This window comes from Mustela nivalis (genome assembly GCF_964662115.1).
Source record: "Mustela nivalis genome assembly, chromosome: 16".
NCBI lineage: Eukaryota > Metazoa > Chordata > Mammalia > Carnivora > Mustelidae > Mustela > Mustela nivalis.
This window is the reverse complement of record NC_139035.1, coordinates 29,363,422-29,389,425: the sequence shown is the minus strand read 5'-3', so window position 1 is coordinate 29,389,425 and position 26,004 is coordinate 29,363,422. Positions and strand designations below refer to the sequence as shown.

At 48.9% G+C, this 26,004-nt stretch overlaps 1 protein-coding gene and 2 long non-coding RNA genes across 8 annotated transcripts; 1 reads left to right on the top strand and 2 right to left on the bottom strand.

Annotated features, from left to right (window-relative positions):
• Positions 1-1,136: 1,136 nt before the first annotated feature.
• Positions 1,137-7,627, bottom strand: LOC309850497. Of its 6 annotated transcripts, XR_014304276.1 has the most exons (7): positions 7,399-7,627; positions 6,500-6,848; positions 6,268-6,354; positions 5,718-5,831; positions 5,081-5,349; positions 4,904-4,979; positions 1,137-3,813 (listed from the first exon to the last, which is right to left on the bottom strand). It is a non-coding gene; the product is annotated as an uncharacterized lncRNA (long non-coding RNA). The 6 variants fall into 6 exon arrangements; XR_014304277.1 differs by lacking the exon at positions 6,500-6,848 and having other exon boundaries at positions 7,415-7,593; XR_014304278.1 differs by lacking the exon at positions 6,500-6,848 and having other exon boundaries at positions 4,832-4,979; positions 7,415-7,514.
• A 1,347-nt stretch (positions 7,628-8,974) lies between these two features.
• Positions 8,975-12,415, bottom strand: LOC309850498. Its single transcript, XR_014304282.1, has 4 exons — positions 12,074-12,415; positions 10,606-10,763; positions 9,554-9,728; positions 8,975-9,385 (listed from the first exon to the last, which is right to left on the bottom strand). It is a non-coding gene; the product is annotated as an uncharacterized lncRNA (long non-coding RNA).
• On the top strand, positions 12,409-23,672 carry SRP9 (signal recognition particle 9). Its single transcript, XM_082704487.1, has 3 exons — positions 12,409-12,623; positions 17,388-17,456; positions 21,400-23,672. The coding sequence occupies exons 1-3, from the start codon at positions 12,552-12,554 to the stop codon at positions 21,517-21,519; spliced, it is 261 nt and encodes an 86-aa protein (XP_082560613.1). The 5' UTR covers positions 12,409-12,551; the 3' UTR covers positions 21,520-23,672.
• Positions 23,673-26,004: the final 2,332 nt, after the last annotated feature.

Below are 26,004 nucleotides of genomic sequence, written 5' to 3'. Positions count from 1 at the left end.
ATGTCCCATTGCCCAGCCTGCAGTGACGAGAGCTGTCCTTCTATGTGAGGACAACCCTGGGGGGAATTCCGTCTCGGACCCATCAGACTCTCCTTTTCCGAGAAGCAGCAGCCTTTCTACACCTGAAGGGACACGTGGGCCACTTGAGTCGCTATTTGTCTGACACTTCTGTTAGAAAGTAACTCTCAGGGGCGCCTGGGAGGGGCTCAGTCAATGAAGCGTCCGCCTTTGACTCAGGTCATGATCTCGGGGTCCTGGGATTGAATCCCGCATCGGGCTCCCTGTTCGGCATGGAGTCGGCTTCTCCCTCTCCTTCTGCCGCTCCCCCTGCTCATGCTCGCTCTCAAATAAAAACCTTTTAAAAGAGAGAGAGAGAGAGCCATCGACCTCGGAGAGGGGTCTGCCTGCTACTATTATTTTCCCACGCCTGAGGAGGAGGCCGTTGTGAGCTCACACAGGAAACTCTTCATACCCCTCCAGGAAGAGGGGAGCCAGAGAAGCCCCTGAGACTGCTCACTACGTGGGGTAGGCTGGGCTGAATCCCTCTGCCATGTTTCCAGAATGAAAAAAACAGATGTTTACAGGGAGGGGGGGCGGTGGAGAGAAGGGCTTGAGTACATATACTAGAACAGGGCTTCTCAAACATGTGTGTTCTGCGATTCCCTTGACTCGGCGGAAGTCTATGAAGTTCTCCCCAACCTGCTTAACACGGGAAAAGACCCCAAGTCACAGGAGCAGCCTTGGATAAGACACCAGTGAGGTAATGTCTGGTTTTCGTTAAATCTCCCCAATAGATTACTCACTCTTGTTAGATAAAAGGTAAAGAAACTATCGGGTTATAAACACAAATCCTGCGGAAAACAAGGCCCCCGCCCACGCCCCCCCCCATCCTGCACTGGGGAGCCTTGGAGCTGTCCTAAGACCACAGGGGAACCCTCCTGACCTTTGCAAGCTCCTTTTCCCTGGGACCCAGGCCACCAAGGAGAAAGGGTATGCTCGTTCCCCACAGGATCCCCTCTCAGTACAGGGGAAGTGCTAGCTCAGGCCCCAAAGCAGACAGACAACAACTCTTACCCTCTGGGCCTTCGATCTGGTGTCTGGCAGCAATTCCTCCCACCTAGAAAGTACTTTGCAAATTTTTAATTTTTTTTTTTTAAGATTTTATTCTTTTGAGAAGGAGGAGCACAAGCGGGGGAGCAGCAGGAGAGGGAGAAGCAGTCTCCCCACTGAGCAGGGAGCCCGATGTGGGACTCAATCCCCAGACCCCGAGATCATGACCTGAGCTGGAGGCAGACGCTTCACCAACTGAGCCCCCAGGCGCCCCTCTTTTTTCTCCCCTATGGAGCTCATATTAATCTGGCCCCAGCAGTGGGTCCAAGCCTGCACCACCCCCACCGTCCTGCCCAGGGACCATTCATCCCGTCCACAGCTGCCCAGGGCTGGCCTGGCCCGAGCTTCTGTTCTGCAGAGAGTCTAACCAAGTGCCAGGGCAACCGACGACTTCCCGAAGGGTCCTCACTCACTGCCAAGTCCACCCACACGCTCTCTGACTCTCTGCGGTGGGGTCTTCGAAATGTCATTTCACAATGTCCTGGCCAACCTCGCCAGGACCTCGGGGCCGAGGCCGGTGATCCCATTAGCGTTGGCCCAGCTCCCTGAACGGGGCTCTGCAGCAGACTTCCTCCTCCCCCACATTGTTGCCAGGCCGGCTGGTCTGGAACCCAGCGGCAGCTCCAGACGGTGCAAAGAAGCTTCTCTGGGACGTGCTAAGGCAGCCCGTGAGGGTGAGCAAGCAGCAGGCTGACGCTTGGGCCTTCCCACCCCCCCCACCCACCTCTTCCCCCTCCCCCTACACAAGCCGGCTGTGTACAGGGCAAGGGGGCCCTGCCACCCCAAGGGGCTGCTCTGGGGAGTGTTCCCTCAACCTCTGTGAGCACCCCGTTCCCAAGTCCCCTCCCCCACGAGGCTCCACAAGGCTCTCCCTGCTCCTTGGGGGTCCCAGACCCTCCACTGAGACAATTGACAGCCTCCCAAGGGGGCAAGAAGGGAAATGCAGTGAATCCCCAGAGTACTGAGGGTCTGAAACCTGAGCAGACTACCTCCATCACCCCTGCTGGGAGCGGGGGTGCTGTGGCCAGGAGCTCGGCAGAGCTGAAAGTCACAGTTAACTGGGGGTTGCACTGCGCAGGTGACAAGGTGATGGTTTTTTACATCCATTCTTTCCTATTGTCAGCCTGCGACTGCATCTGGAACACAGTGGATAGTGTTGCTTTCTCTTGCTCTCTCCCACTGAGGCTGGAAGGGAGAACACAATCTCCATTTGACAAAGGAACCAGCTGAGGCTGTAACCGTTTAAGGTTAAATAGGCACAGAAGGGGACCCCAGACTCAGAGCCAGCGCTCCTGGCCACACACATCCAGCCCCAGGATCCAGGACGCCTCTCAAGCCCTTCCTCCCACCCATCCTCCTAAACCTCTCCGCTGTACACCATCCTCACTGCTCCTAGCCCTGGGGCGGGGCACTTGGCATCTGTTAGCCAGCCGGGTCCTCACAAAGCAGGAAGGAAGGTAGCCTGTTCTCGCTCTGCGCAGGAGAAACCAGATGCCTGTGGGGGCGGAGTGATTTCCCCAAAGGGTGCAGGGGGAACCGTCTTGCTCCCAGGTCCACAGGGTGGGGGTCCCTCGAAGGCACTGTGTCTAGCACCCTGTATGTGCTCAGCAGGGTGAGTAAGCATCAGACATCGGGGAGGAGGGAGGCCGCAGAAGGCTGCTCCGCTGACCCAAGGCTTTCCAGCTCTACCCTGGCAGGAACTCCCTCCTCTGCTTTTCCCAAGACACGAAACAGCCACAGAACAGTCCACCCTCTGGGGCGCCCGGGTGGCCCAGTCGGCTAAGCGTCAGACTCTTGGTTTCGGCTCAGGTCACGATCTCGGGGTTGTGAGACTGAACCCCGCATGGGACTCCATGCTCAGTGCGGAATCTGCTTGGAATTCTCTCTCCCTCTCCCTCTGCCCCTCCCACTCATGCTTTCATGTTCTCACTTTCCAAAATACACAGACAAATTATAAAGAAAACAAAACCTCAAACGGTCTGGCCTCTGCCAGACTCTGAGCAACCAGCCCCTCAGAAAGCAGTACCAGGTCTGCAGACCTAACGCAGGGCTCCCGTAGCCCCAGCCCAAGGTCTGACTTTGGTCCCCGGGGTACACACTTCTGCGTTTGGGCCTAGAAGCAATGTGCTCCCCACAAAAGCTGGAAATGGGACGCACAGCTTCTATGCTGACGAGCTGAGGTGTAATCAAACGGGGAGGCCTTCCCAGAAGGTCCTGGTGAATCAGCTGCTCAGGCTGGGACAAATCCAGAACATGCTCCCACAAAGGGCAGCGAGTTGCACACTGAGATCTAATATGAGCCATCTGGTCCGGAGGGACAGGGGCCTGGAAACCACCCCAAGAGCAAACTTCTCTGGGGGAAATGATGAGGCAGCTCTGCCCGGAGACAGAACCCTTTCTTTACTCAAGCCCTCTGCTGTGGACCCTTCTGGAGCTCTTCTGGGGAAGGGGCCAGAGTTGGGGAAATCCCGCTACAAAGGACCCCGCAGATTCGAAGCCCTAAGCTGTCTGGTCCCAGGCTTGGCCAGGACATGGGTGAGCAGGGCCTGGGAGGTAGGAGGGGGGTACGGAGGAACTGGTCACACCAGACACATGCACCAGGCATGATGGGACAGGATGGCGGGCCCTGATGGGGACGGCTCAGCCTTGGTCCTGGAGAACTTTCTTCTGTGTGTTCCTCTCTCATCCACAGTCCCTGCTGCCCTGTAAGGAAGCAGAAAGCCAACCGATTACCAGGTCTAATTATCTCCCTTCTGCCTCCTTCTGGCAGCCGCCACCAAGGTTCTTGCCAAAACTTTGCTTCACCAACACCCTTAATCCGAAAGGTTCCAAGTCGCCGAGACAAGGCTCCGCAGGCTCAGGCCAGCTGCAAGATTTCCCTGACGCGGGAGAGGCCACAGGGGCTCGTTTCTGTCCCTCGAGCACCTTGGCCCCTGCATGGAGCCCCAGGAGAGGTGCAGGCGCTGGCCCCCTGGAACTGCAAGGGGCGGGGGGATGACACAGCAGTGATGATGGTCAGGAAGGGAGGAGGCATTCAGAGGCCTGTTTCTGCTTGCAGCGGTCAGGGCCTGCCGAGGGCTGCACCCAGGCCTCGGGGCGCCAGACGGCTGGGAGATGGGCCAGTGTTCTCCAGAGGACATTGGGAAGCTCTCTGGGTGCTGTACCATGGCATGGCCACATTTCCTTGCCCTTCCAAAGCAGCTGTCCCACCTCTGCCCTGTCAGTCTCTTCCTGCCCAGCTCAGGTGACCACTCACCCCTGAAGGAGGCCCCGCACCCTGCTCCAAGTTGCCCTCCAAATGGCCTGACAGCGGGGGTCAGCCTCCAACCCCAGCGGCATTGGGGGCCATGTGGTGGCAGGTGAGAGCAGGGAGTGAGGGAGAAGGTGGCCATCGCCTTAGCCCCCAACCCTGCAGCTCAGGGGACCTGGACCCGGTGCCCATCGCAGCGCAGTTCTGAAACCAGAGAAGCAGCAGGAGTGACTTGGGGCCACTGCTCAGAGAGCAGCAGGTACTTCGTGCTCGGGTACAGAAGGCTCTGTGGACCTGTTCTGTGCAGGCCCTGTATGGAGGGACAGAGGCCCACCAGCAGCCTGGGAGGCCCGCCATCAAACCCCAATGGGAGGAGGGAGTCTACACCTGGGACATGCTGGTGATTCGTCCCTGGAAGAAAGGTCTAGAAGCCAAGACGGACATGTTTCCCAGCCCTGACCCCCTGCGTACAAAAACTTAGCCATGCCGTGTCGACACATGAGCCTGAGAGGTCTCTGGGGATACAGAAATCTTCCTACTAACTGTGGTGGGTGGTAGTTTCTCCAGAGATCATCACGCTGGTCATGAAGGTCAGCACCTGCTGCCCAACCCCTGCATCCTGGAGAGAGACCACAAAGGCCAGCAAAGCTTAGCAGGAGCCTGAGCAACCAGATACCCCCGCCTTGCACCTGATCACAAGCAGGGACATTCTACACTCACCTTTGCACACTTCATCCCTTTCCTCTTTGGCGGGGATTGGAAGGCTGGGTGGGTTGGGAACGGGGGAGAGTGTGCCCGAGTGAGAGCAGGGAGCTGAGGGACACGGGAACAGGACAGGCACAACTTCTCCTGGGCCTGAGCTTATCTTCTCCGTCTGTCCCTCTGGAGCTCTGCCCTCGGGGGGGTGGGGTGTCTCTTTCGTCGCCCTCACTGTCGTAAAGGCTTCGGTTATCAGTGCCCTGCATCCTGCAGCCCCATGCGAAGATCCTCTAAAACAAGACACAGTCAAGAAGGGGTGAAATGGGACAGGAGCATGTTGCCTGCCGTGACGCCAGTGGTCACTACCCGCTTCAGCACACTCTCTCCCAAGTGGCCATTCTGGGTGACTCTGCTGCTAAGCTCACTAAACTCCAGGTACCCTGACCTCCCCCTGGGGAAGGGCTGCACTTGCTCCCTGACAGCTCATCTCTGTGCCTTTGCTCACACCCTCTACATCCAAAAGCCTGGCCCTTCAATCTATAATCATCTGACCTTTGTCCTTGAACTCCAGCACCCCTGTCAGCTTTTTCAGAATCCCAGCTGCAGTGAACCAAGGTCTTGCCTGCTCAGCACGATTGTGTGACTGGATTATACACACCCCTCATTAGAGCCAGCCCTGAGTCCAGATGCTGCTGTTTCCGGGCTCATTCCTCACAAAACGGCAGTAAGTAGCCGTAGGCGCTCAAGAGTGTGGACTGACGGGACGGAAGGACTGAGGACAGACAGACGCAACAGCTGGGATCAGTCAGGAGGCCGCGGCCACCATTTCCCGGGCCACCCAGACAGTCTCCGAGGCACAGCTCGCTGCCGAGTGGAGATGTCATCTGATTTATTAATTAATGCAAACACAGTTCATCCAAATGCTCCAGGGCATGGTTAGACAAAAAAAAAAAAAAAAACAGAACATTTTTAAAATGATAAAAATAACATTTACCAGCCCAGAAATAACTCCCCGTCCTTTCTTTCCAGCGCTGGTCCCCCTCCTGGCCTCTGGGGGGGCCCCTCCACCCCCACCAGCTGGTCGTCCCCTTTATCCACCGCCCTTCTTTGGTGATTAACAAACTCCTGCCAGTGCTTGCTAACTGGGTTAACGTGGTGGCTCTCCCGGCAGCCCAGCCCACCACACTGGCCACTTTCCCAATACCTGCCTCTCATCTGTTCCAGGCTCCCGAATTTGCAACAACAACCTCCATTGTCCCCCACATCTGGGACTTGGGGGTTTCAAGTGAATCTCCCTAAGGCAGAGAACAGAAGATGCTGCTATTTCTGTTTGTCTCACGGACAATGGGGCCATTCTCTGGGCCTTGGGCAGTGCAGGGGAACCTGAGCAGTGATGGGACTCAGGCCAGCAAGGGGAGCACACAGGGCTAAAATTCTGACCTTTTCTTCCCAGCTACTTGGGTTTGCATTTCATTCCAGACAATTTCAGATGCAACTGACCAGCCAGGATCCTGGAGATCTTGAGGACCCGCCTTTGGCCTCCACCTCTAGAGCAGCCAGCAGAGGGCCTGGGCAGGTCTGACCCCGCCTGACCCACGTTCCCCCAGAGAATTTAACATTGAGGGTGGTCTTCCCCAACCCCAGGGCTCAGTCAGTCATTGCCTTTCAACACCCAGGGTTGGGGGGAAGGCTTTTCTACCCTGTTGTTTGTGAGATGTTTTCATTCTGCTTGGCTGGCTGCTCTTGATCTCAGGGTAGCAAGTTCAAGCCCCACCGTTGGGCGTGGAGCCTACTTAGAGAGAGAAAGAGATCATTACCTACCCAATGGAAGGGCAATGTCAGCGTTCTTGTACTGGGATGCACCTGGGACACCCAGAGCTGACCCGGGAGCCCGTTAACCCTTAACTGTAACTGGGTTACAGATCTCACACTATCTGTAGTCTCTGAGCCCCTTCAGCCTGGCTCCTGGGAAGGAGTTTCATCCCTTAGAGAACCTCTCTACCTTTGCCACTCCCAGCCTGCAGGTCATCCTGCTGTCCCCGGGCCGCTACCAGGACTTCGGACTACAGGCTCAGAGAGTGCAGAAGGTGAGCCCCTGGGGCCGCCCCGGGCTCCTCCCACGGACACTCCCGGGGAGTCTTGGCATTTTATACAGTCACACCTTCTATTGTTCTGTCCCGACCTCTGAGCCCTGGCCCCACCCACCCCGGAGGGAGGGAGCGCCTAGACCTGCCCAGCTCCACAGGGCGCCTCATGGTCCCCACTGCAGGGGCTCCAGGAAAGCCTTCAGCTCTCACGACTCACCCACTCGCCCCATCCCGTCCCCTTTGCTCTCGCACTCAGCTCTGGGCTCACTGCAGCACTGGAGAGGTGCTCCTTGTCCTTAACTTATTCAGCTGGGGTTGGAAGTTCCTGGCGAGCACTTCCGTGCCCGGGTTGTCTCCCCAAAGGAAGTGTCGATTGAGCAACAGGCACCCAGAGGCACCCGCCACTCCCCCGCAATGCTGGGAGTCCGGCTGGCTCCCCGAGGGTGGGAGGGCCCTTCCTGCAGGGACGTCTCCCGTGACTGTCTGAACACCACTGCCCCCCACTGGACACTGAGGGACGCGGCCGCCCTCGGGGCTCCTTCCTTCTGGTTCGGTCCCCAGCTCCCAGCCTAACCCACTTCTCCGTTTCTCAGCAGTATCCTCTCCCCTGATCGGTTTCTCGCCCAGATGTGTTGCTGAAACTTCCCGTCCCCCAAGAAGGTACGAGTGAACAAGGCTGCTTGAGTCCTGGCACACTGCAGGTCCCGTGAATACTGCCTGAAAACCAAGGCGACCCCAAGTCACTGGCAAGCCAACCACACCGTAGCCTGTTACTGAGATGATCAAAACTTTTCCTTTGGGGAAAGATCAAGGGAAGGGAAAGCCCTCACATGCACCATAGGCCAGACTGCTCTCTCCTTCCCCATGACACTCTTCCTCTCTTCGATTACGGGGACTCCTTAATTTGCCTTACTATTTCTGCCCTGACCCCGTTAGCTTGTAAGTACTTGACGGACTCATCTGTAAAGCACAGGTCCTCAACTCCAGGTAACAGGACAGGAGTGGCTTAATTTGCCAATAGCGACGGTAAAATAAACAAAAAAGAAGGTATCACACATATGGCCTATCCATTGCTACGGTTTGCCGAGAAGTTAGGCTCATCTCCACGGATGGAACTGGGGTTAGCCCAGGGCCTGGCAGGCATTTAGTCACAGGAATCAGACTTAGGGAGGAAGGTGACACTCAACAGAAATCTGGGAGTGGCATAGCCTGGCCCAGGGATGAACTGGGGGTTGGGAGGTGAGCTTGAAGTCTAGCTCCTCAGGACCGCTGCTGGAGGAGCTGGGGAGCCCTTGGGGCCAGAACAGAGCCAGAGCAGTAAAGCCACATGGGGAGAGGGAGGACAAGGGAGAATGAGGTCAGACAAGTCAGGGCCCTGTTTTCAGGACGATGGGGTGGCCAGTGGCCTCAAGGTGAGTAATATAGTAAGTAATGTAGTCACTGCTGGTGAGTAATGTAGTCAAGAAAGGCTTGAGAGTCTGCAGGAGGGGTGACATGAAGGGAGATGGGGACCATCTCGGGCTGCCAGGGGGGCAAGCTCCGCTGCCAACGGGATCGATGGGGGATGGAGGGGACCCCCTCCCAGGACAGGAGAGCAACTGGGGAATCAACCAGAAGCAGGCCAAAGGATAAAGGCTTTTGGTTTTGACCTTGCACCGAGCTTGGCCCCACCAACCCAGCTCCCCTACTTCACCAGTTGCAATTTCTGAAAACCAAAACAAATCATATCAACTTCCTGTTGTGATTAACACATCCGCTGGCCTGCCACTTGACGGCCAATGAGGAGCAAAGTTCTGTGCCAATCTGGAGGGTATAATTTATTCTCCGATTTTTCTTTTAAAAGATTTTATTTTTTAACTCCTCTCTGCACCCAAACCCTAGATCTAGAGTCGCAAGCTCGATGGACTAAGCCGGCCAGGCGCCCCTCAGACTCAGTGTCTTTGTCACCTAGAAGGGAGGGTTGCACAGATCCATGACCCCTTGTCCAAAATCCTTGGCGGCCACGTGTTTTGGGGATGTCACAGCTTGCTGGAGTCCACAAAGGGAGGACGGCCATGTGGTACCCTGAGCTCCAGCCTGTCTTCAAACACACCAGGAGGGACAGAGACTCCACCATCCAATAGGTTGGGTCGTCTTCTACCAATGCAGTTACTAAGATACTTTGGTTTTTGTGAGCTTCTCCGATGTTCAGAATTGTGCTAAGGGTTTGAGAACCACCCTCTCGGGATCGTTCGAACACCTAAACAAGACACGTGTGTGTGAAAAGGAGGCCAAGTGCAATGTAGAAAGGGTGCTCTCAGGGAACCTTTCTGAAGCCATTCCTCTACAGCTGGAAAAATAACCTGCTTTAGAGAATGCATGGAGCATAGCTGGGGATGCTGGAATGTTCCAGCACAGATCCCCTAACCTCTTGCTCATCCTGGGCTGTCTGTCTTCAGGCACCAGAGCTGGGCTGAGCAGAAGGGTGCAGGAACCCCCTCACCACGATAATCCCTGCTCGTGAAGCCATGGTGTCTAGGATACAGGGTCGAGGTCAGCCTTGCTCTTCCCCGGAGAGGCACGTGACATAGGAATGTTCCTCACTAGGACAGAAGGCGAAGATGGCACTGTCTCATGTCCTACAGGCAAAAACCCTTCCTCCCAGAGGGTCTTTGGTCCACACTCTGCCCTCCGTCCCCTCACTGCTGTCCTGCATGGCTCCTCCACCCCATTCTCAGTACCTGGGCCCCTGGCTCCCAGTCCTCTTCTTCACCCTATCCTCTGCCTGACTCATAGACGACATTGACAACGAGCAGACAAAGTCAGCCTCCCCAGGAGCTACCTCTCCTCTCAAATCAGCTCTTCTTTCCTGGTTTATAAGCCTCAGATGCCCTCGACACCTGCTCCCTTCACCTCTCTCTTTTGACCCAATTCAAGACCCACCTACTTAGCCCAGCTCCTGTGATGTAACCCTTCCCACGCTGATGTATCCCTTCCCATGCCAGTACCTTCAACATTTCTGTTCCCTTGTCCTTCTGCCGCATCCACCCTACAAATCCCTACTACCTGTCTTTCGCACTGCAAGACCCAGGGTTCGGGATGGTGCTGGACATGGACCCCAAAACACACAGATCAGGGCTCTTCCAGGAGTAGGATCTCCAACTTCAACTGGGCCTTTGGCTCTGTTTGACATGCTATCTGAGTTTCCGGTCTGCTTCTTTCCATCATTTCTCAGTCCGGCTTTTCCACATCCTCTCCTCAAAGCTCCAAATCCCTGTTTGCCCTCCTACAGACATCTTCACCTCCACATCACTCCCCTTTTCCTCCTTCCCCACGACCTCCAAGGCAGCCAGGAACCTCCTCCCATTCACACATCTCTGCCTTTGGTCGTCCCCTTTATGTTCTCCCTGAGATCTTGCTTTCCCCTTTCCTTCTAGTTTTAATCCCTCCAGCTCTTATGATTCCTTCTCTGAAAGTTACCAACAGGCACAAACTCTTTCCATCTTAAAAAATAACTCTCTTTCGGGGCGCCTGGGTGGCTCAGTCGGGTAAGCATCTAACTTTTTATCTCAGTTCAGGTCTCAACCTCAGGCTTGTGAGTTCAAGCCCCTTGCTGGGCTCTACACTGGGCGGGGAGCCTACAAGAAAAAAAAAAAAAAAAAAAAAAAGAAAAGAAAAGAAAAAGAATACTCATGCTTCACCATTGTCTTCAGGCCGTGTTCTGATCTCTTCTGTTTCCGACTGAGCTCTATCAAGAAGAGTATAAAGTAACTGGCTCTGCTTTTCTGCCCCTCCTGCTTCTTTTCGTCAATTCTACCCAGATCCCAGTCCAACTGTGGGGCTCTTCTGGCCCAGGTCACCAATGACCACAATCTACTGACTCCTTTCAGTTCTCTGTAATTGTGTACCCATCTCTCTGCCCCCTGAGATCACTGACAGTTCCTCCTTGGAACCTGCTCCTCCCCTCTCATCACAGACCCTCCTGCCCTCCTTTTATCCCTCTGATAACTTCTGTCTGTCTCTCTCTCACCCTTGTTCGTGTGGCTGTTCCCAGGGCTTGTGTTAGTCTCCTCCTCCCTGGAGGAAGGCTCCGTGATGCCCTCCCTATCTGCTGATGACTCCTATGTCTGACCTCTGTTGGAGTTTCCCATAGAGACAGAGGGCTCCACCCGCACAGTCTTCCCCAGCTTCCCTCGAGGCTGTTCCCTTTTCTTTGCCCTGTGCCCCCATCAGTGGCACCACAACTGCTTCCAGGCTTGGGCATCCCTCCGCTCTCTCCTGCATACCCCACCAGACTCACCAGTTCCATCCCTAATCTGTAAGCTCCTCTCCAGCCCCAGGTGAGTGCCCTAACTCAGATCCAAATTCCTATACCTGTAACTAGGCACCAGCACATTAAGGGGCCTCCCCTACCTTTGGATTTGCCCTATTTTCCTTCAGTCCGATAAAAGGCAGTGGACAGAACTCTAGAGTTGCAGAAAGCAACTCTAGATGGGTGATCATCCAGGGTCAGGGGTGGGCGGGGGGGGGGGTTTAAATATAAAGTAGCATAAGGGAACTTTTTGGCATTGGGCATACTGGTATGTGACTGCTGGGTCTACACACATGCCTGTCAAAATGCATCAGGCTGTACGTTTAAAACCAGTGTGTTTGATTGTATGTAAAGTATACCTAAATAAAGGTGATTAAAGCCAGATACCCTTCCATGTCACCGCAGTGCCTGGAGAGCCAAGTTAAAATTTCTGACCCCTGCACAGGTAATTATGGGACCTCTTCCCCTTCCCCTAAACACCAGCCCACTGCGTACCCCTGAGACCTGGAAGGGGCCTCTCCGTCCCCGCCCTTCCGCGGAACATCCGCTGCTATCCTCGACACTAGGCTTGAGCCTCCGGGCGCAAAGGCTTCCCATGGGGTCCCGCGAACAGACATAAATGCCCATCGCACACACTTTCCGGTGGCGTCCTGGCGTTTCTGTCCCCTCCGCCCCGCTTTGGTAGGCTGCGGGCGTGTCAGCTGGAACCAGCCGGCTCCAGGGTTGCGTCTCCAGCACCTCCCATCCAGCCGCTGCGTCCTGGGCCTCTCAAGAAGGACCCCCGGGACAACACCGTCGACTCGCTCCTCCAGACCTGAAGGGGGCACTGTGGCAATGTCGCGCCTGTCTCCCTCCTCTTGACTTCTCCCTGCGCGCTCCCAGAGCGGCTCGCTCGGGGCTCCGCCCCTCCTTGCAGCATCTCTCCTTCCCATTGGGCAAGGGCGGGCCAGGCCGCCCAATGGGACGAGGCGTTGGTGCGAGGAGGTGCCGCCATCTTCGGGCCGCTAGGCCCCCCGCACCGGTCTCTGGCCGTCAGAAGTAGGTGGTAGGTGGGCTGGGTCGCGCTGCCTGCGGTCCCCGGCCTCGTCCCCTCACTCTCCGCTGCGGAGCCACAATGCCGCAGTACCAGACCTGGGAGGAGTTCAGTCGCGCGGCCGAGAAACTCTACCTCGCCGACCCTATGAAGGTAAATCCCCGCGGGGCCGCTGTATCGGCCCCGGGTCAGGATGTCATCCCTTTGGTCCGCGCGGCCTGCGGAGCTTCTCCAGCCCCGCCGGGAGGTGCTAGGTGTGAGCGGAGACGGACCCTGCCAGGTGTCGTGGCTCCCACTGCCTCCTCCCGGAGGAGCGGCCGGACGAGTCCTGGAAACCGGGTCGTCGCCGGCCCCCAAGCGGCCCTGCTCTGCCTTCCCCGCCCCCAAGCCCTGTGGCCGCGGTAGGTTTACGTGTCTCTAAGGGCAGGGCTCCTCCCCCTGCGGCTGCGGCTTCCTGACCCTCGGTGGTCTCGGTGCCCTTTTCCTGTCCCGCTGTGGCGTATATGAGAAGGCTTGCACCCTTTTCTCGGGAGAATACTCTTAAAACGTAAAATGTTGGCGGACAGTTTAGGGGGCTCATTCGTGGTCCCCACAAAAATTATGGTGAGTAGATGCCAGAGGTTAGCTCCTTATTAAAGAGCAAAGAGGGCCCCATGACGGGAACTGGAGCATTCAGGTCTTCATTTTTCTTCCTCCCGAGTTTCTATTAATTTTGTTGTTCTATCCAGAGACTGTTTAAGTCGCTCCTTGTTAATTAAAAGTTTCGGTAGGTTTTTAGACCTAGATACCTAACAAGAAGCTGTGAAAGTGTTTGTCCATTCTTTACAGTAACATAATAGGTGATGACATGAGTTAGGTATTTTTGAAATCGAGTGTTTTGTGTATGACACGATTTCTAGCTCCTCCATTTGGTTGACGTCCTGTGTGTGCTGGGACATTTGTTTCTCCGTGCAGTGTACTGTGAGAACGATACAGGATTTTTGTCCAGAGGTACCCACACGGTACACAAAATATCTGAAAACATAGTGAAGAGTATAGAAGTTCACGTCAAGAGTAATCGTATTTTAATTAGTTAAATTTAATAGGGAAATGAACACAAGATAGTAATGACAGCATATTGCCATGAACAGAGCTTGTCTAGAATACGCAGGATCGGGAGAGAGCTTTTCCTCTCTTCACCTCACAGAAAAGTCCAGGGCATGAAAACTTCTACTGGTTTTCAACTCTTGATTTTTTTGATAGGTGAGGGGCGCTTGACTAACAGTTTTGTGGAGTGCCTTCTATGTGACATTCTACACTACGTATCCTCAGGTGTATAATTCATGTGAACAGTCAAAACAATCCCTTGAGGCAAATGAATAAATAGTCTTTGATACTTTAAATGGATTGCCTGGTCTCCGAGAGATGAAGCTAGAATTTGAACCCCATTCTCTAAACGCCAAGTCTGTGCTGTCTCTGCTGGAACTAAAGAAGAGGACTTTTGTCAAGACTCCTCGGAATCCGTTTTGGAGAATTTTCTGTCCTCTCTCCCACCCTCTGAGCCTGCTGAGTACACCTGCCACCTTTTACTGTTCTCTTGCATTGCTCTCACTGGAGATGGTGTTCCTGCTGGACCATGTGATAACCTCTCAGTCAGTCTTTCTGCCTTTTTAATCCCTCTTTTTACTCGTGCCACACCTGTCTAAAACAAAAATGGAATTCTCTCAGTTTTCTACTTAAATACTGGCTTTTCGTTGATTGCCAGGTAAAATCCAGACTCCCAGTCCACAGTCTGACCCTCTCCAATCTTTCTGGCTTTGTCTTCCCACCATATCCACCATTGTCTGTTCTAGTCTCATGGAGTTACAAAATTTAAATCTTCATTCACACTGCTCCTTCAGTTTCTCTCCTACCCTTTTCCCTAAAAGAAAAAAGTGTGCATTGACAAAGCCATCTTTAGCAAGCTTTTTTACACTTCCCCTTCCCCCAGTTATAATGACTTGTTTTCTCTTTTGGCATTTTACCTGTGTACGCCTCTATAAAAGGACTTCATTCATGCTGTCTTGTGCTTGGTTATTTTGGTTGATGGAATTCAGAGTTCCTAAGAGAGCAAGAATCTTGATTGCTTTTTCTCCTTTTGTGGCATCCAATAACATAGGTGCCCCCTCAGTTACAAAATAGACTCTCTTACAGTGTCATAGAGCTTTTAACTCCCACTTCCCCTCATGAAGCCAGCCATTATTCTTTCAACCGAGACTGAAGAGTTTACGTAGTTGTCATGCTTAACACATTTTTTAAAAAAGATTTTATTTATTTATTCGAGAGAGGGAGTGAGTGAGAGCACAAGTGGACGGAGGCAGAGGTAGAAGCAGACTCCTCACTGAGCAGGGAGCCTTAGGTGGGCTCCATCCCAAAACCCTGAGATCCTGACCTGAGCAGAGGGGAAGTCAGAAGCTTAGTCCACTGGTTAATTAGCACATTTAAAAATTTCTGTTTGTTTCTGGAGAACTGAATTTTTTTAAACATGTAGAATTAAATAACCCAATATATAGAATCTGGTGTCTAAAGATAATCTAGTTGTAATTTATATAAGTGCTTTCTGAGTTCCTTTTTCTCCTTCACCAAAACAAATCTCTGACTGGTGTCCCCCCCCACACACACACCCCCAGTCCCAGGAGAGCAGAGACATAATGGGGAAAGCTGGAGAGTACAGCTCTTCATAAGCCCTTTTTCTTTAGTTTCCAGAATTGTCTCGAGGCTTCTGGTTCTACATTGTGACCATTTTATTTTATTTTATTTTAAGATTTTATTTATTTATTTGACAGACAGAGATCACAAGTAGGCAGAGAGGCAGGCAGAGAGAGAGAGAGAGAGAGAGAGAAGCAGGCTTCCTGCTGAGCAGAGAGCCCAACATGGGGCTCCATCCCAGGACCCTGGGATCATGACCTGAGCCGAAGGCAGAGGCTTTAACCCACTGAGCCACTCAGGCGCCCCGTGGCCATTTTAAAATTATGTTCCTGTTTTGGCTTTTAGATACTTTACATCTTTTGAAACAGCTGGTTATTGTTGTAGGTCAGCAAAAAATGGACTCTGCCGCACTATACTATTTTGAATCCATCATTTAAAAAAAATAAAATTGATGTTCCCAGAAGTGGTAAACCCTACTGGGAGATGTTCTGTTGTAAATAAATCATTTTCTTGGCTCCCTAACTGGAATGCCAAATAGTGGAAGGTATGTAGCACGGTGTTCAGTATAGGGATTGTTTTTGGAAAAGTCGTTGATGGAGACTTCTTTCCAGGACAGAATCCTGTTTTTCTGTCCTAATGCATTGTGTGGTGCCGTGATTTCGCTGAATGCTTGAGTCCGATTCTACCTCCTGAGAGCCACAGGGAGGGGACAGCATGAACTGTGACTGCCGTACTTCCTGCCACACAGATTTGGACTTGCACAGCGTAGTCTGCTGTTTTTCCTCCTACTTTTCCTTTCATTCTTCCGTGGCTGGGTTGATATTGTAGGGAAGGAAAACCTCTTTTACCCCCTTAGATTTCATAGCTGGGGCCCTGCAAATTAAACTGATAATGGACAGAGTAACAAGAAAGAAAACTCAGCATATGTATGCAGTGTGCACGGAGTTTACAAAGTATTTGACTTGAGGAGGTTGTTAGAATTGGGGCCTACTTACTGTGATCAGCAATACTGATGGAGTGTGGGAAAGAGGGACAGGGGATTTGGAGGTACTATGGAGGGGAAGGTGATTAGTAGGGATTGTTCTGCAGATACAAGTCCTCCTTTTCCCAGGAAGGGAGAAAGGAGCACCTTTATTACTAGAAATTTTTTGTCACCTTTACGAAGGTTAATTTATGTCCTATTCTTTAGCCAGAAAGGGCAGAGAGCTAATCTCTGCTCAGAACAGTCCTTATGCCAAAGTGACATGTTTTGAGGAAGCGTGTTGTGATCCCCTTCAGTATATAGGTGGTCCCCAACTTACAATGCTTGGACTTTAGTTTTTTTTTTTTTTAAAGATTTTATTTATTTATTTATTTGACAGTGAGAGATCACAAGTAGGCAGAGAGGCAGGCAGAGAAAGAGAGAGAGGAGGAAGCAGGCTCCCTGCTGAGCAGAGAGCCCGATGCGGGACTCGATCCCAGGACCCTGAGATCATGACCTGAGCCGAAGGCAGTGGCTTAACCCACTGAGCCACCCAGGCGCCCTGGACTTTAGTTTTTTGACTTTTGGTACTGCAAAAGCAATATAAATTCAGTTGAAATTGTACTATGAATTTGAATTCTGATCTTTCCTCGGGCCACAAAGTAATTTCTACACCCAGTGAAGGGCTTGAACGCATAACCCCGAGATCCAGAATTGGATGCTCTACCCACTGAGCTGGCAGTGGGTTTATTGGGGGAATAACCCCATCGTGAGTTGAGGAAGATCAACTCACGATGGGTATGTCGGGGTGGGCAGAGGGAGAGAGAGAATCCCAAGCAGGCTCCATTCCCAGCACAGAGCCCGACATGGGGTTCAGTCTCACAACCTTGAGATCATGGCCTGAGCCAAAATCAAGAGTCGGATGCTTAACCGATTGAGCCACCCAGGTGCCCTGAGATCTGTATATTCTTAATGCCAAACCACCTTAAGAGTCTCACGGATATTCCCTGAATGTGGATGTGTTTTGGGGAATTTTCAGGATATCTCTTCAAACTGGCTGCAAATAAATATTGAACTTTTTAGTAAGTCCTTTTAAAAAGTGAATTATAGTAATAGGAAGGAACTAAAATACTATTCTCTATCTCATTTCAATAATGATGTTTACAGTAAAGATGTATGTAGATGTTTTGGCTATTCTAGAGGGATCCTCTTTAGCATACATGAAGACTAATTATTTATGAGAAATGTCTTCTGACTTCACTGTTTCTAAATGTGTATTTTTATTTCAGGCCCGTGTGGTTCTCAAATATAGGCATTCTGATGGGAGTTTGTGTATTAAAGTAACAGATGATTTAGTTGTAAGTATACATTTTTATTTGTTGCATATTTCCAGATTCGTTTGAGTTAATCATTTGTTTGAAATTGTTTACATAGAATTTATGCAGATTGCCCATTAGGATGCTTATTTTGCATTTCATTCTAAAGTCAGAAATCTCATTCTAGAAGCTACTTTTATAGACTCTTGGAGAAATAATGTAGTACGTCAAGTGTCATTTAGTAATTACTTCAGACCTTAAACAAAAGGAGTGTACAGACTAAAACTAAAACTGGGGATGAGGGGATAGAGGTCTCCTTATGAGTGTATGGGAAGGAAATGGTGTTCGGACACATGTTACAGGCTTCATAGCTGCCTCCCTCCTCCCTCCTTCCCGCCCTGCTCAGTCTTGTCCCTTCTGCACACCCCGTTACTTCGGGGACCCTCTGCCGCCTGATCTCCACACAGCAGCAGTTGTCCGCTGAACGAGTCTCGCGGCCAGCCCAGCAGCAGCCCTGCGCTTCCAAACCTAATGGTCTCAGCAGTCTGCATCTTACTGGACCTCCTGGCTGCTTCTCATACATAAAACCACTCTGGGGGAAATTGTTTTGGCATCTGTGGCTCCGTTTTATCTTCGTTTTCTTTTTCTGTGCTTGTCTTAGTGCTCTTTGCTAATAAATACTGGTTTCTCCAGAATCTATCCTGGATCAGCTTTTCATACTGCTTCTGGAGCAGTCCATTCAGCCACAGTGCCCAGGACTGCTGCAGTCTGCTACAATCTGGAGACAAAATCTGTCTTCAGATTTGTACATTTAGGTCACATTTTTCTTTTGACTCCTGACTAGCTCCCTGTTCAGCGTCCTTTCCTCGATGCTCCTCAGAATTAGCCTGTCCAGGATGGAACTCCTCATCACTTCTGAAACTGCCACCTCCTGTTTTCTAGTGCAATAGAGTCCGCCGTTTCCCGTTCTCACGTCCACTGGCTCCTCAAGTGAAGAGCTTGTCTTCGATCCTCTGACATGCTCCGTGCACTTTCCAGGCACTTGGGAATTGCTGACTCAAGCACCCTGGTCTCATTTCTTGTCACAAGCATTCTGTCTCCACTGTGCCTCCCCTGAGTTTAGGGTGTCATCCTCACTTGGCTGGCTGGCTAGACCCATCTCCCAAATGTGTCCCTGCTTCCAGTTCACCCTTTAGTTGTCTGGAGAGATTTCTAAAAGGCAGGTTTGGTCATTAGACCCTGCTTAAAACCTTAGTGGCTCCTCGTCACTGCTAGTGTAACTGCAACCTCACATGCCCTCCATCTTCTGCCTTTCCTGCATTACTGCGGGGCTCCTGTGACCGGGCGGGCTGTCTTGGGCCTCTGTGCCTCTGAGTGTCCTCTTCCCATCTTTGCGGCATTGAATCCACTGCCGCCCCAGTATGGTGAGATGGGTGCTTATCTTTCAAAATCCAGCTGAAAGGAATGCTTCTTCTCTTGCTTTTCTTTTTGGCTCTTTCTGTGCTGTATCATAATTGTTTTATCATATTTGTCTTCTTAGTAGATTGTGAGCTTCAAGACAGTAGGGAGCAATAAAGTTCTTACCTAATGTCCAGTGACTAGCATGGTATCCAGACCCGGAGGTTACTTAGATGAATTCTTTAAAAAATTTCAGAGTGACCTTTTGTCTTTGCTCATATATTAGCTTTTTATATATTTGCGTTCCACGTTCTGTTGTGAGGTTGCGTGAATTCAGACTTTTAATGATTATCGTGTCTTCCAGGCACCAGTTAAGTTGGGAGTAACTGAAAACGTGAAAAATGGTGTTGTGTGCTAGACTTAGAGTCAAGAGATTGGAATCGGAGTTTAGCCATTTACTACTGTCTCAGCCTTGGAAAAGTTCAGACCAAAGTTTGGCTTTCTGGGGCCCCGTTTCCTTATCTGTAAACTGCGTAGTGATGATCTGCTCCCCTGATCAGTGGTGGGACATAAACCCTACACAGGAAGGTACTTAGCATTAGTGCTTGCCTCCCAGTACATCCGCGCATGCACTTGAGTCTGGGGTGTTCACACTGATGATTGTCTCCATCATCTCCGTTGTGATGGGCACAGAGTGGGGAGGTTTATCTACTGAAGACAAGTTGGCATGCCCTATTTTTAAGTTAGGAAAAAATGCAGAACTGATTTTAATACAAAAGACTTTAACTCAAAATGAAGACTTTTTGCCTCCAGTAATGATTAAACATAATTAAGGATGCATGGATGCCGGTATTGGGAGGAACTTTATGTCACACTGATGATTCCTGTGACAAGATCGAAATGTGAATAATGCCTTCTGTGTTCTTTCTTAAATCTACTGAGAATTAGTCCATGTTTGGAAGGGGCCAAAGACACAACCAAATCCATTCTCCTAAATAATAAATTATCTGACTCAACTCTGACAGAAAAAAATCTGTTTCCTAATGACTCTTAAAAAATGTGTGCACTCCCCTTGCCAGTTCATCTTAATAGTTACTACTTCCTTCAGAAACTCAGTCTTAGGCTACATTTATTATTATCACTGTGTCTTTGACTTTTTTATAATCCCATTTATGCTTCATTTTTTTCTGATCCCACGACTGATTTATAATATTTTCTAGGACTTTGAAATCTTTTCTGTCAAACCATAGTGACAAGGCAGATAGATTCTCCCACAGCACATATACTGAAATTGGAATGTTGGAGACTATTATGGCCTCTTTATAAGATTGTTACACAAATTTCTACAGTACGTGGATAACAGTTTTAAGTGAGTGCCTTTTAAAGGCTAAATCAACTCAGACCAGTCGGGGATGATAAGATTGAACTATAGGTCACTCGAGTTCATGAATTTTTTTTTTTTTTTTTTAAGATTTATTTATTTGTGTATCTGAGAGAGCGAGCCTGAGAGAGGAGGGAGGGCCAAAGGGAGAAGCAGACTCCCTGCTCAGCAGGGAGCCCGACTTGGGGGGGGTCCGACTTTGGAGGGTGGTTCAGAGTTCGACCCAGGGACTCCAGGATCATGACCTGAGCCTAAGGGAGTTGCTTAACAGCTAGCCACCCAGGTACCCTAAGCTGATGAATATTATTGTGGAATCATTCGTTTCTTTAAGACTCATGTGAACCCTTAGGATGGGCTATAGAAAAATGGACCTTTTAATACAAAATAAGGGGGGGGGAATTGCAGCTTAAATTTGATATTTTTGAAGACTCTAGAACAAATGGTTTTTGACAAACCACAGGCAGATCTTAAGCATGTATTTAACTTGGAGCAAATATTTAACTTAGAGCAAGGAAGAATTTGGTTTGGATTAAAAATTGTGAATACCTTCAAAAAATCAAAGCTGGACAGATTTATCTGGTTTAATTTAGACCATCACCAGCTGTGAGCAAGGGATGGTGGATTTTTTTTTTCCTTAAAAAAGGAAAATTTTTATATTTTCCCATCTCCCAATTTCACAAGTAGGGAAACAAGCCCTAATATTGCTGTGCTTTTCCCAGTATAACTCAGTTACTCATGACCAGATCCCAGGGAGAAAATAATCTGATTCCTAGCCTGGAGTTCTCATCAGACCCTACAGCAGGACTTAGCATGTTACTTAATTAGTCATTTTTTTTTTTAAAGATTTTATTTGTTTATTTGACAGACAGAGATCACAAGTAGGCAGAGAGGCAGGCAGAGAGAGGAGGAGGAAGCAGGCTCCCAGGATCCTGAGATCATGACCTGAGCCGAAGGCAGCGGCTTAACCCACTGAGCCACCCAGGCGCCCCTAATTAGTCATTTTTGAGGAGCTTCAGAGTTCATTTAGTTTTTTGCTTACGGCAGTGGAGTTGGAAATACTAAAAGATACTAAAGGAATGAATTGTCCGCATAGAAACCTTAACTGCCTTAGTATGAGGAAAGACTCCTATTTGTACCCAATCCTACATTACGTTGTTGATAATCTAGTTTTGCGTAGTTAATGTGTACTTTTAACATTTCTGACAGTGTTTGGTGTATAGAACAGACCAAGCCCAAGACGTAAAGAAGATTGAGAAATTCCACAGTCAACTAATGCGACTTATGGTAGCCAAGGAATCCCGCAGTGTTGCCATGGAAACGGACTGAATGGTTTGAAAAGAAGATCTGTCATGTTCTTAGGAAGTAAATCTCTTTTGAATCTGAAAAAGTATTGGGAAAGAAAATGCTTTATGTAACTGAGCTCTTCAGAAATGGGGAGATGATTTTTGTACTTTTTTTTTTTTATGTTTACTTTAGAGAGCTAGGAATGTAAATGCTTTCAGGTAGGAAACTTTTATTTATTTTTGGAAACTGAACAAATACATCTATGTTGGGAAACCTTTTGCAGGTTGATGTGGGACAAAATACGTTAAGTATTCTCTGGTAAGTTTGTTTCGGTAATTTGAAAATGAGATACCAGTGAAAGGCAGTTCTTCCTTTATTAAATTTTAGTTAATTTAATTAAAAGGCAGTTAATTAAAAGGCAGTTCTTCCTTTATTAAATTTAGTTAATCTATCTTTGAAAGAAAATTAAATGTAACTATTTTGCCAGATTGATATATTTCTTTTGGAGCATGAAATCTGTGCTGTTGATGACCTACAAACAAAATATGGTAACTGGAATTAATCTGTGCACAGCAGCATACCAGACTCTGTATGATACAGTGTGTAGTCTCTGTTCTGTCTGAAAGTGATCATGGAGGGCACCTGGGTGGCTCAGTGGGTTAAAGCCTCTGCCTTCAGCTCCGGTCTTGATCCCAGGGCCCTGGGATCTGGCTGCATCAGGCCTCTGCTCAGTGGGGAGCCTGCTTCCCTTCCTCTCTCTGCCTGCCTCTCTGCCTACTTGTGATCTCTGTCAAATAAATAAATAAAATCTTTAAAAAATAATCATGGAAACAGTTAATGCTTTCCTTACCTAACACTTTACAAATTTGAACTGTGTTTTTGAATATAAGGGATTTGCAAGCAGAGACTTGCTTTGAATCTAGTTTTCTGTGCTTGGAAACAACTACAGTTACTTTAAGTGCATGAACAGAGTGATCACTAGTGGACTAAAAGCACCGTATACACAAGTGTTTGCCACAGATTTCCCATCTGCATTTTCCTGGAAGGGCTAAAGATTATTCCAACTGTTAAATCTTTGCATGTGTCTGTGCCTGCCCCCACTCCCCCCACTGGTTTCTCTCTGTATTTAACCAGGGTGTTAAGCCTGACTGTCACAGCTGTTATGTTTTCCATTAGGCCAGAAGGATGTTATTTGATATTTATCATATTGTAACCTTAATTTTACCACCTAAATGTTCACATGTTGCTTCCTACATTACAGTATTTTTTGGTTAGGAATTTGTCATGTTGAGCAGCATTTTAATGTGGAAAATTTCATTAGCCATATAAATTTTTGCATGTTTCAGAGAATTAAGTAAAATATTATATGAATATATTGTTTCTGTTGAAGTTTTTAAGTTCTCAAGAATATACTGTATTCGTTTAGTCTAAAATGAACCTGATGATGCTGTAAGTAAATTTTGTTTTGTTTTGTTTGTTGGTACTTTTTATTACATGACTTTCTCTGAAGAGGTATGTTGATGGCAAGGTTGTTTTCATCATTAAGAGGAGTAACATCAAATAGTAAAGGGTATTTGGGGTTTGGGGTTGTGTCCCCACCCCCCACCCCTGAATCAGTGGGATCACTGGAGGATTTTTGGCCTTTTTCTTTTTCATTTACGCCTTCTACTTACTAACACTACTTTATAAAAATAACCTGGAAGGGTGAGACTGGGATTGGGATTCCTCGGGTCCTTACAATTTAGAGCTTATAGCAGAGGGCGCAAGGCAAATAGCCTGTGTTACAGTATTGGCTCTGCTACTTCCTGACTCTGTGGTCTTTGGATACTTCTCTGAGCCCATTTCCTTCTCTGGAAATTGGGCTGACAACAGTACTTCTAGGACTTGAGAATCAAATGGTAGAGCCTATCTAGGTCAATAAATAGTAGCTGCTAGCAGTAGTAATTATATTTTTTTCAGAGGAAAAGGTGTACCTGGCTCTTAAAGTTTATTTCATAATTTTAATTGAAGGATTATTTAGAAATAACATCTGCTTTTTCTGCTGAGAGCTGTATCTTTTATTAAATGTCATTTTTGGCAGTTGGGGAACAAAATAGGACTGTCCCCATAAAGAGTGTTCTTATGTGGGAAGAAACAGAAATCCTTAAATCTAAAACTTCTGTTTGTGTTTGCACAAAATAAAACTATTAAGATAATTAATTTGTAAGTATCGAGTTTCTTAAAGTAAATATAAATAACAAAACCCCAAATCATCATATATTCTGAAAATTGCAGTGCTCTATACTCCCAATTTTTTTTTTTACTCATGAAGTATTTTAGACACCCTAATCACACACACCCGGGTTAATTTTTAACAAACGTGTTTGTGATATGTTTGGTCAAACCCTGCTGACTCTCATGTAACCCACATGAAGTCACAGTAATGATTGAGATTCTAGGTGTAGTTAGCAGTTAAAACAGTTTCATTTTGTCCTTCTAAGGACCCACTCTCCTTGGAGCGCAGAGTTCATTAAACATTGCTGTTAGGCTACATATGTTCTCTACTTACCTCTTGGGGTACCTAGTCTGCCAGCTTTCTGTCTTAAAAATAAAAGGTCTCGTGGCATGTGAGTGGTTCAGTTGGTTAAGTGTCCCACTCTTGATTTCAGCTCAGGTCATGACCTTGGTCGTCGGATTGAGCCCTGCATTTGGCTCCATGCTTAAGATTCTCTCCCTCTCCCTCTACCCCTGTCCCACATGGGTTGCTTGTGCTCGCAAAAAAAAAAAAAAAAAGCGTGTGTGTGTGTGTGTATAAAGTGTCTTTCTCAGCCACAGCTTTAAGTCATTGATAGAGGCAGTGTTGGCAGCATTTTATAGTTGATACCTTCTGTTACCCTTAGGAAACTCTAAGATTAGCAATTGTATGATGCTAAAAGTCTTCAAAGTATTCTAAAACAAATTCAAAATGAGGGAAATATGAAATTAATTGCCCAAGAACAGTAAGAGGTCCTATCCTTTCTGCCTACTGAAAATAAAACTAAAAGCCAAATCCCTATATTCGTTGCACTCCTCCTGTTCATCTTCGTCAAAGATGGCCTTGTGGTAACTTGTCATCATATTCAGTATTACTTCTCTTGGAACAACACGGAGAACGTTCCTTTTACTGCAGTTGAAATGTATGATAATGTGAGAAGAAAGTCAAAATAATTTCATTCCTCTTATATTAAAAGCACTAGTTGGGGGGGTACTTGGCTGGCTCAGTTGGAGGAATGTGTGGCTCTTGGATTTCAGAGTCGTGAGTTTGCAACCCACGGTGGGGAGAGAGAATAAGCTTTAAAAGCACTAGTTGGACTGGTTTGCGATAAGGTGGAGCGGCCACTTGCCACCGCAGCTCTTCTACCAGCTTCAGCTATGAGTGTGTGGACCTCCAAAAGAAAACAGCAGGTGGATTAGTGAAGAAGATGAGAGCTTGAAGTACTACTGAACCCAGGACGAGTCTACCCTCCCTCAGTGCCCCCAGTATCCCACAGCCTGAACTCAGCACATGGGAAAGCTGGAAGTGAGTATTGGAGTACAGATGGGCATAAGCCCTCTCAGTCTGGCTCAAGGAGTACAAGGGGAACTTCTAATACACCCAAGAGAGTGTAGAAATCTTTTGGTTTTTTGCTCTTTTGTGTTATCTTACCACACCACCACTTTGATCCCCAGCAGTCCCATCATGGTGGTAGCATCCGCTGTCGGCATTGGGAGCCTGTGGGAGCCAAAACGTGGGGAGAGGACCCTTCCTCTCCTGTACAGCTTTGTCTCCAAGAGGGTAGAACCAATCCCCATTGCATTTCTCTCTTTGGCCTCCCTCCACTTGGCCCTGGATGCAGACACAGTGTCAAAGTAGTCTTCTGTCCAGAGAATTAGAAATAGAAGGAACCCAAAAATACCAAAGGGATCACAGAGAGGAAGGAATTTCAGAAAGGGACCTCATTAAGTTGCTGATGAACCCCTGGGTCCACAGCCAAGCTGTACGTATGTGTGGATCTGATCCTTTTCAGTAGACCAAAGACTAACGAAGAGACCACCACCTAGATCCCAGCCTGGCAACTAGGAGGCATTTACATCCTGTAGATCCAGAAAGCGCTGCAGTAGTTTTGAACAGACATCCCAAACTGTCTTCTGAAGGCTGTGAGTCCAGTGTTAGTTTAGCTTTCAAAACCCTTGCCTTGGAACGCCTGGGTGGCTCAGTGGGTTAAAGCCTCTGCCTTCAGCTCGGGTCATGATCCCAGGGTACTGGGATCGAGCCCCACATTGGGTTCTCTGCTCAGCAGGGAGCCTGCTTCCCTCTCTCTCTCTGCCTGCCTCTCTGCCTACTTGTGATCTCTGTTAAATAAATAAAATATTAAAAAAAAAAAAAACTCTTGCCTGATTTTACACACCTGAAACTCATATAATGTGTTATGTCCATTTTGCCAGAATTTTAAAAAAATAATAAACTTTTGCCTACAACCTAGCCAGGTTGACTGCCTGCTGAAACAAAAACTCAGTATTTTCTAAAAA

Excerpts from the sequence above, each read along its gene's own strand:
- SRP9 (XM_082704487.1), top strand. The coding sequence starts at position 12,552 with ATGCCGCAGTACCAGACCTGGGAGGAGTTCAGTCGCGCGGCCGAGAAA. Across the intron at positions 12,624-17,387 it reads ACCTCGCCGACCCTATGAAG|GCCCGTGTGGTTCTCAAATA; the intron begins GTAAATCCCCGC and ends TTTTTATTTCAG. Across the intron at positions 17,457-21,399 it reads AAGTAACAGATGATTTAGTT|TGTTTGGTGTATAGAACAGA; the intron begins GTAAGTATACAT and ends CATTTCTGACAG.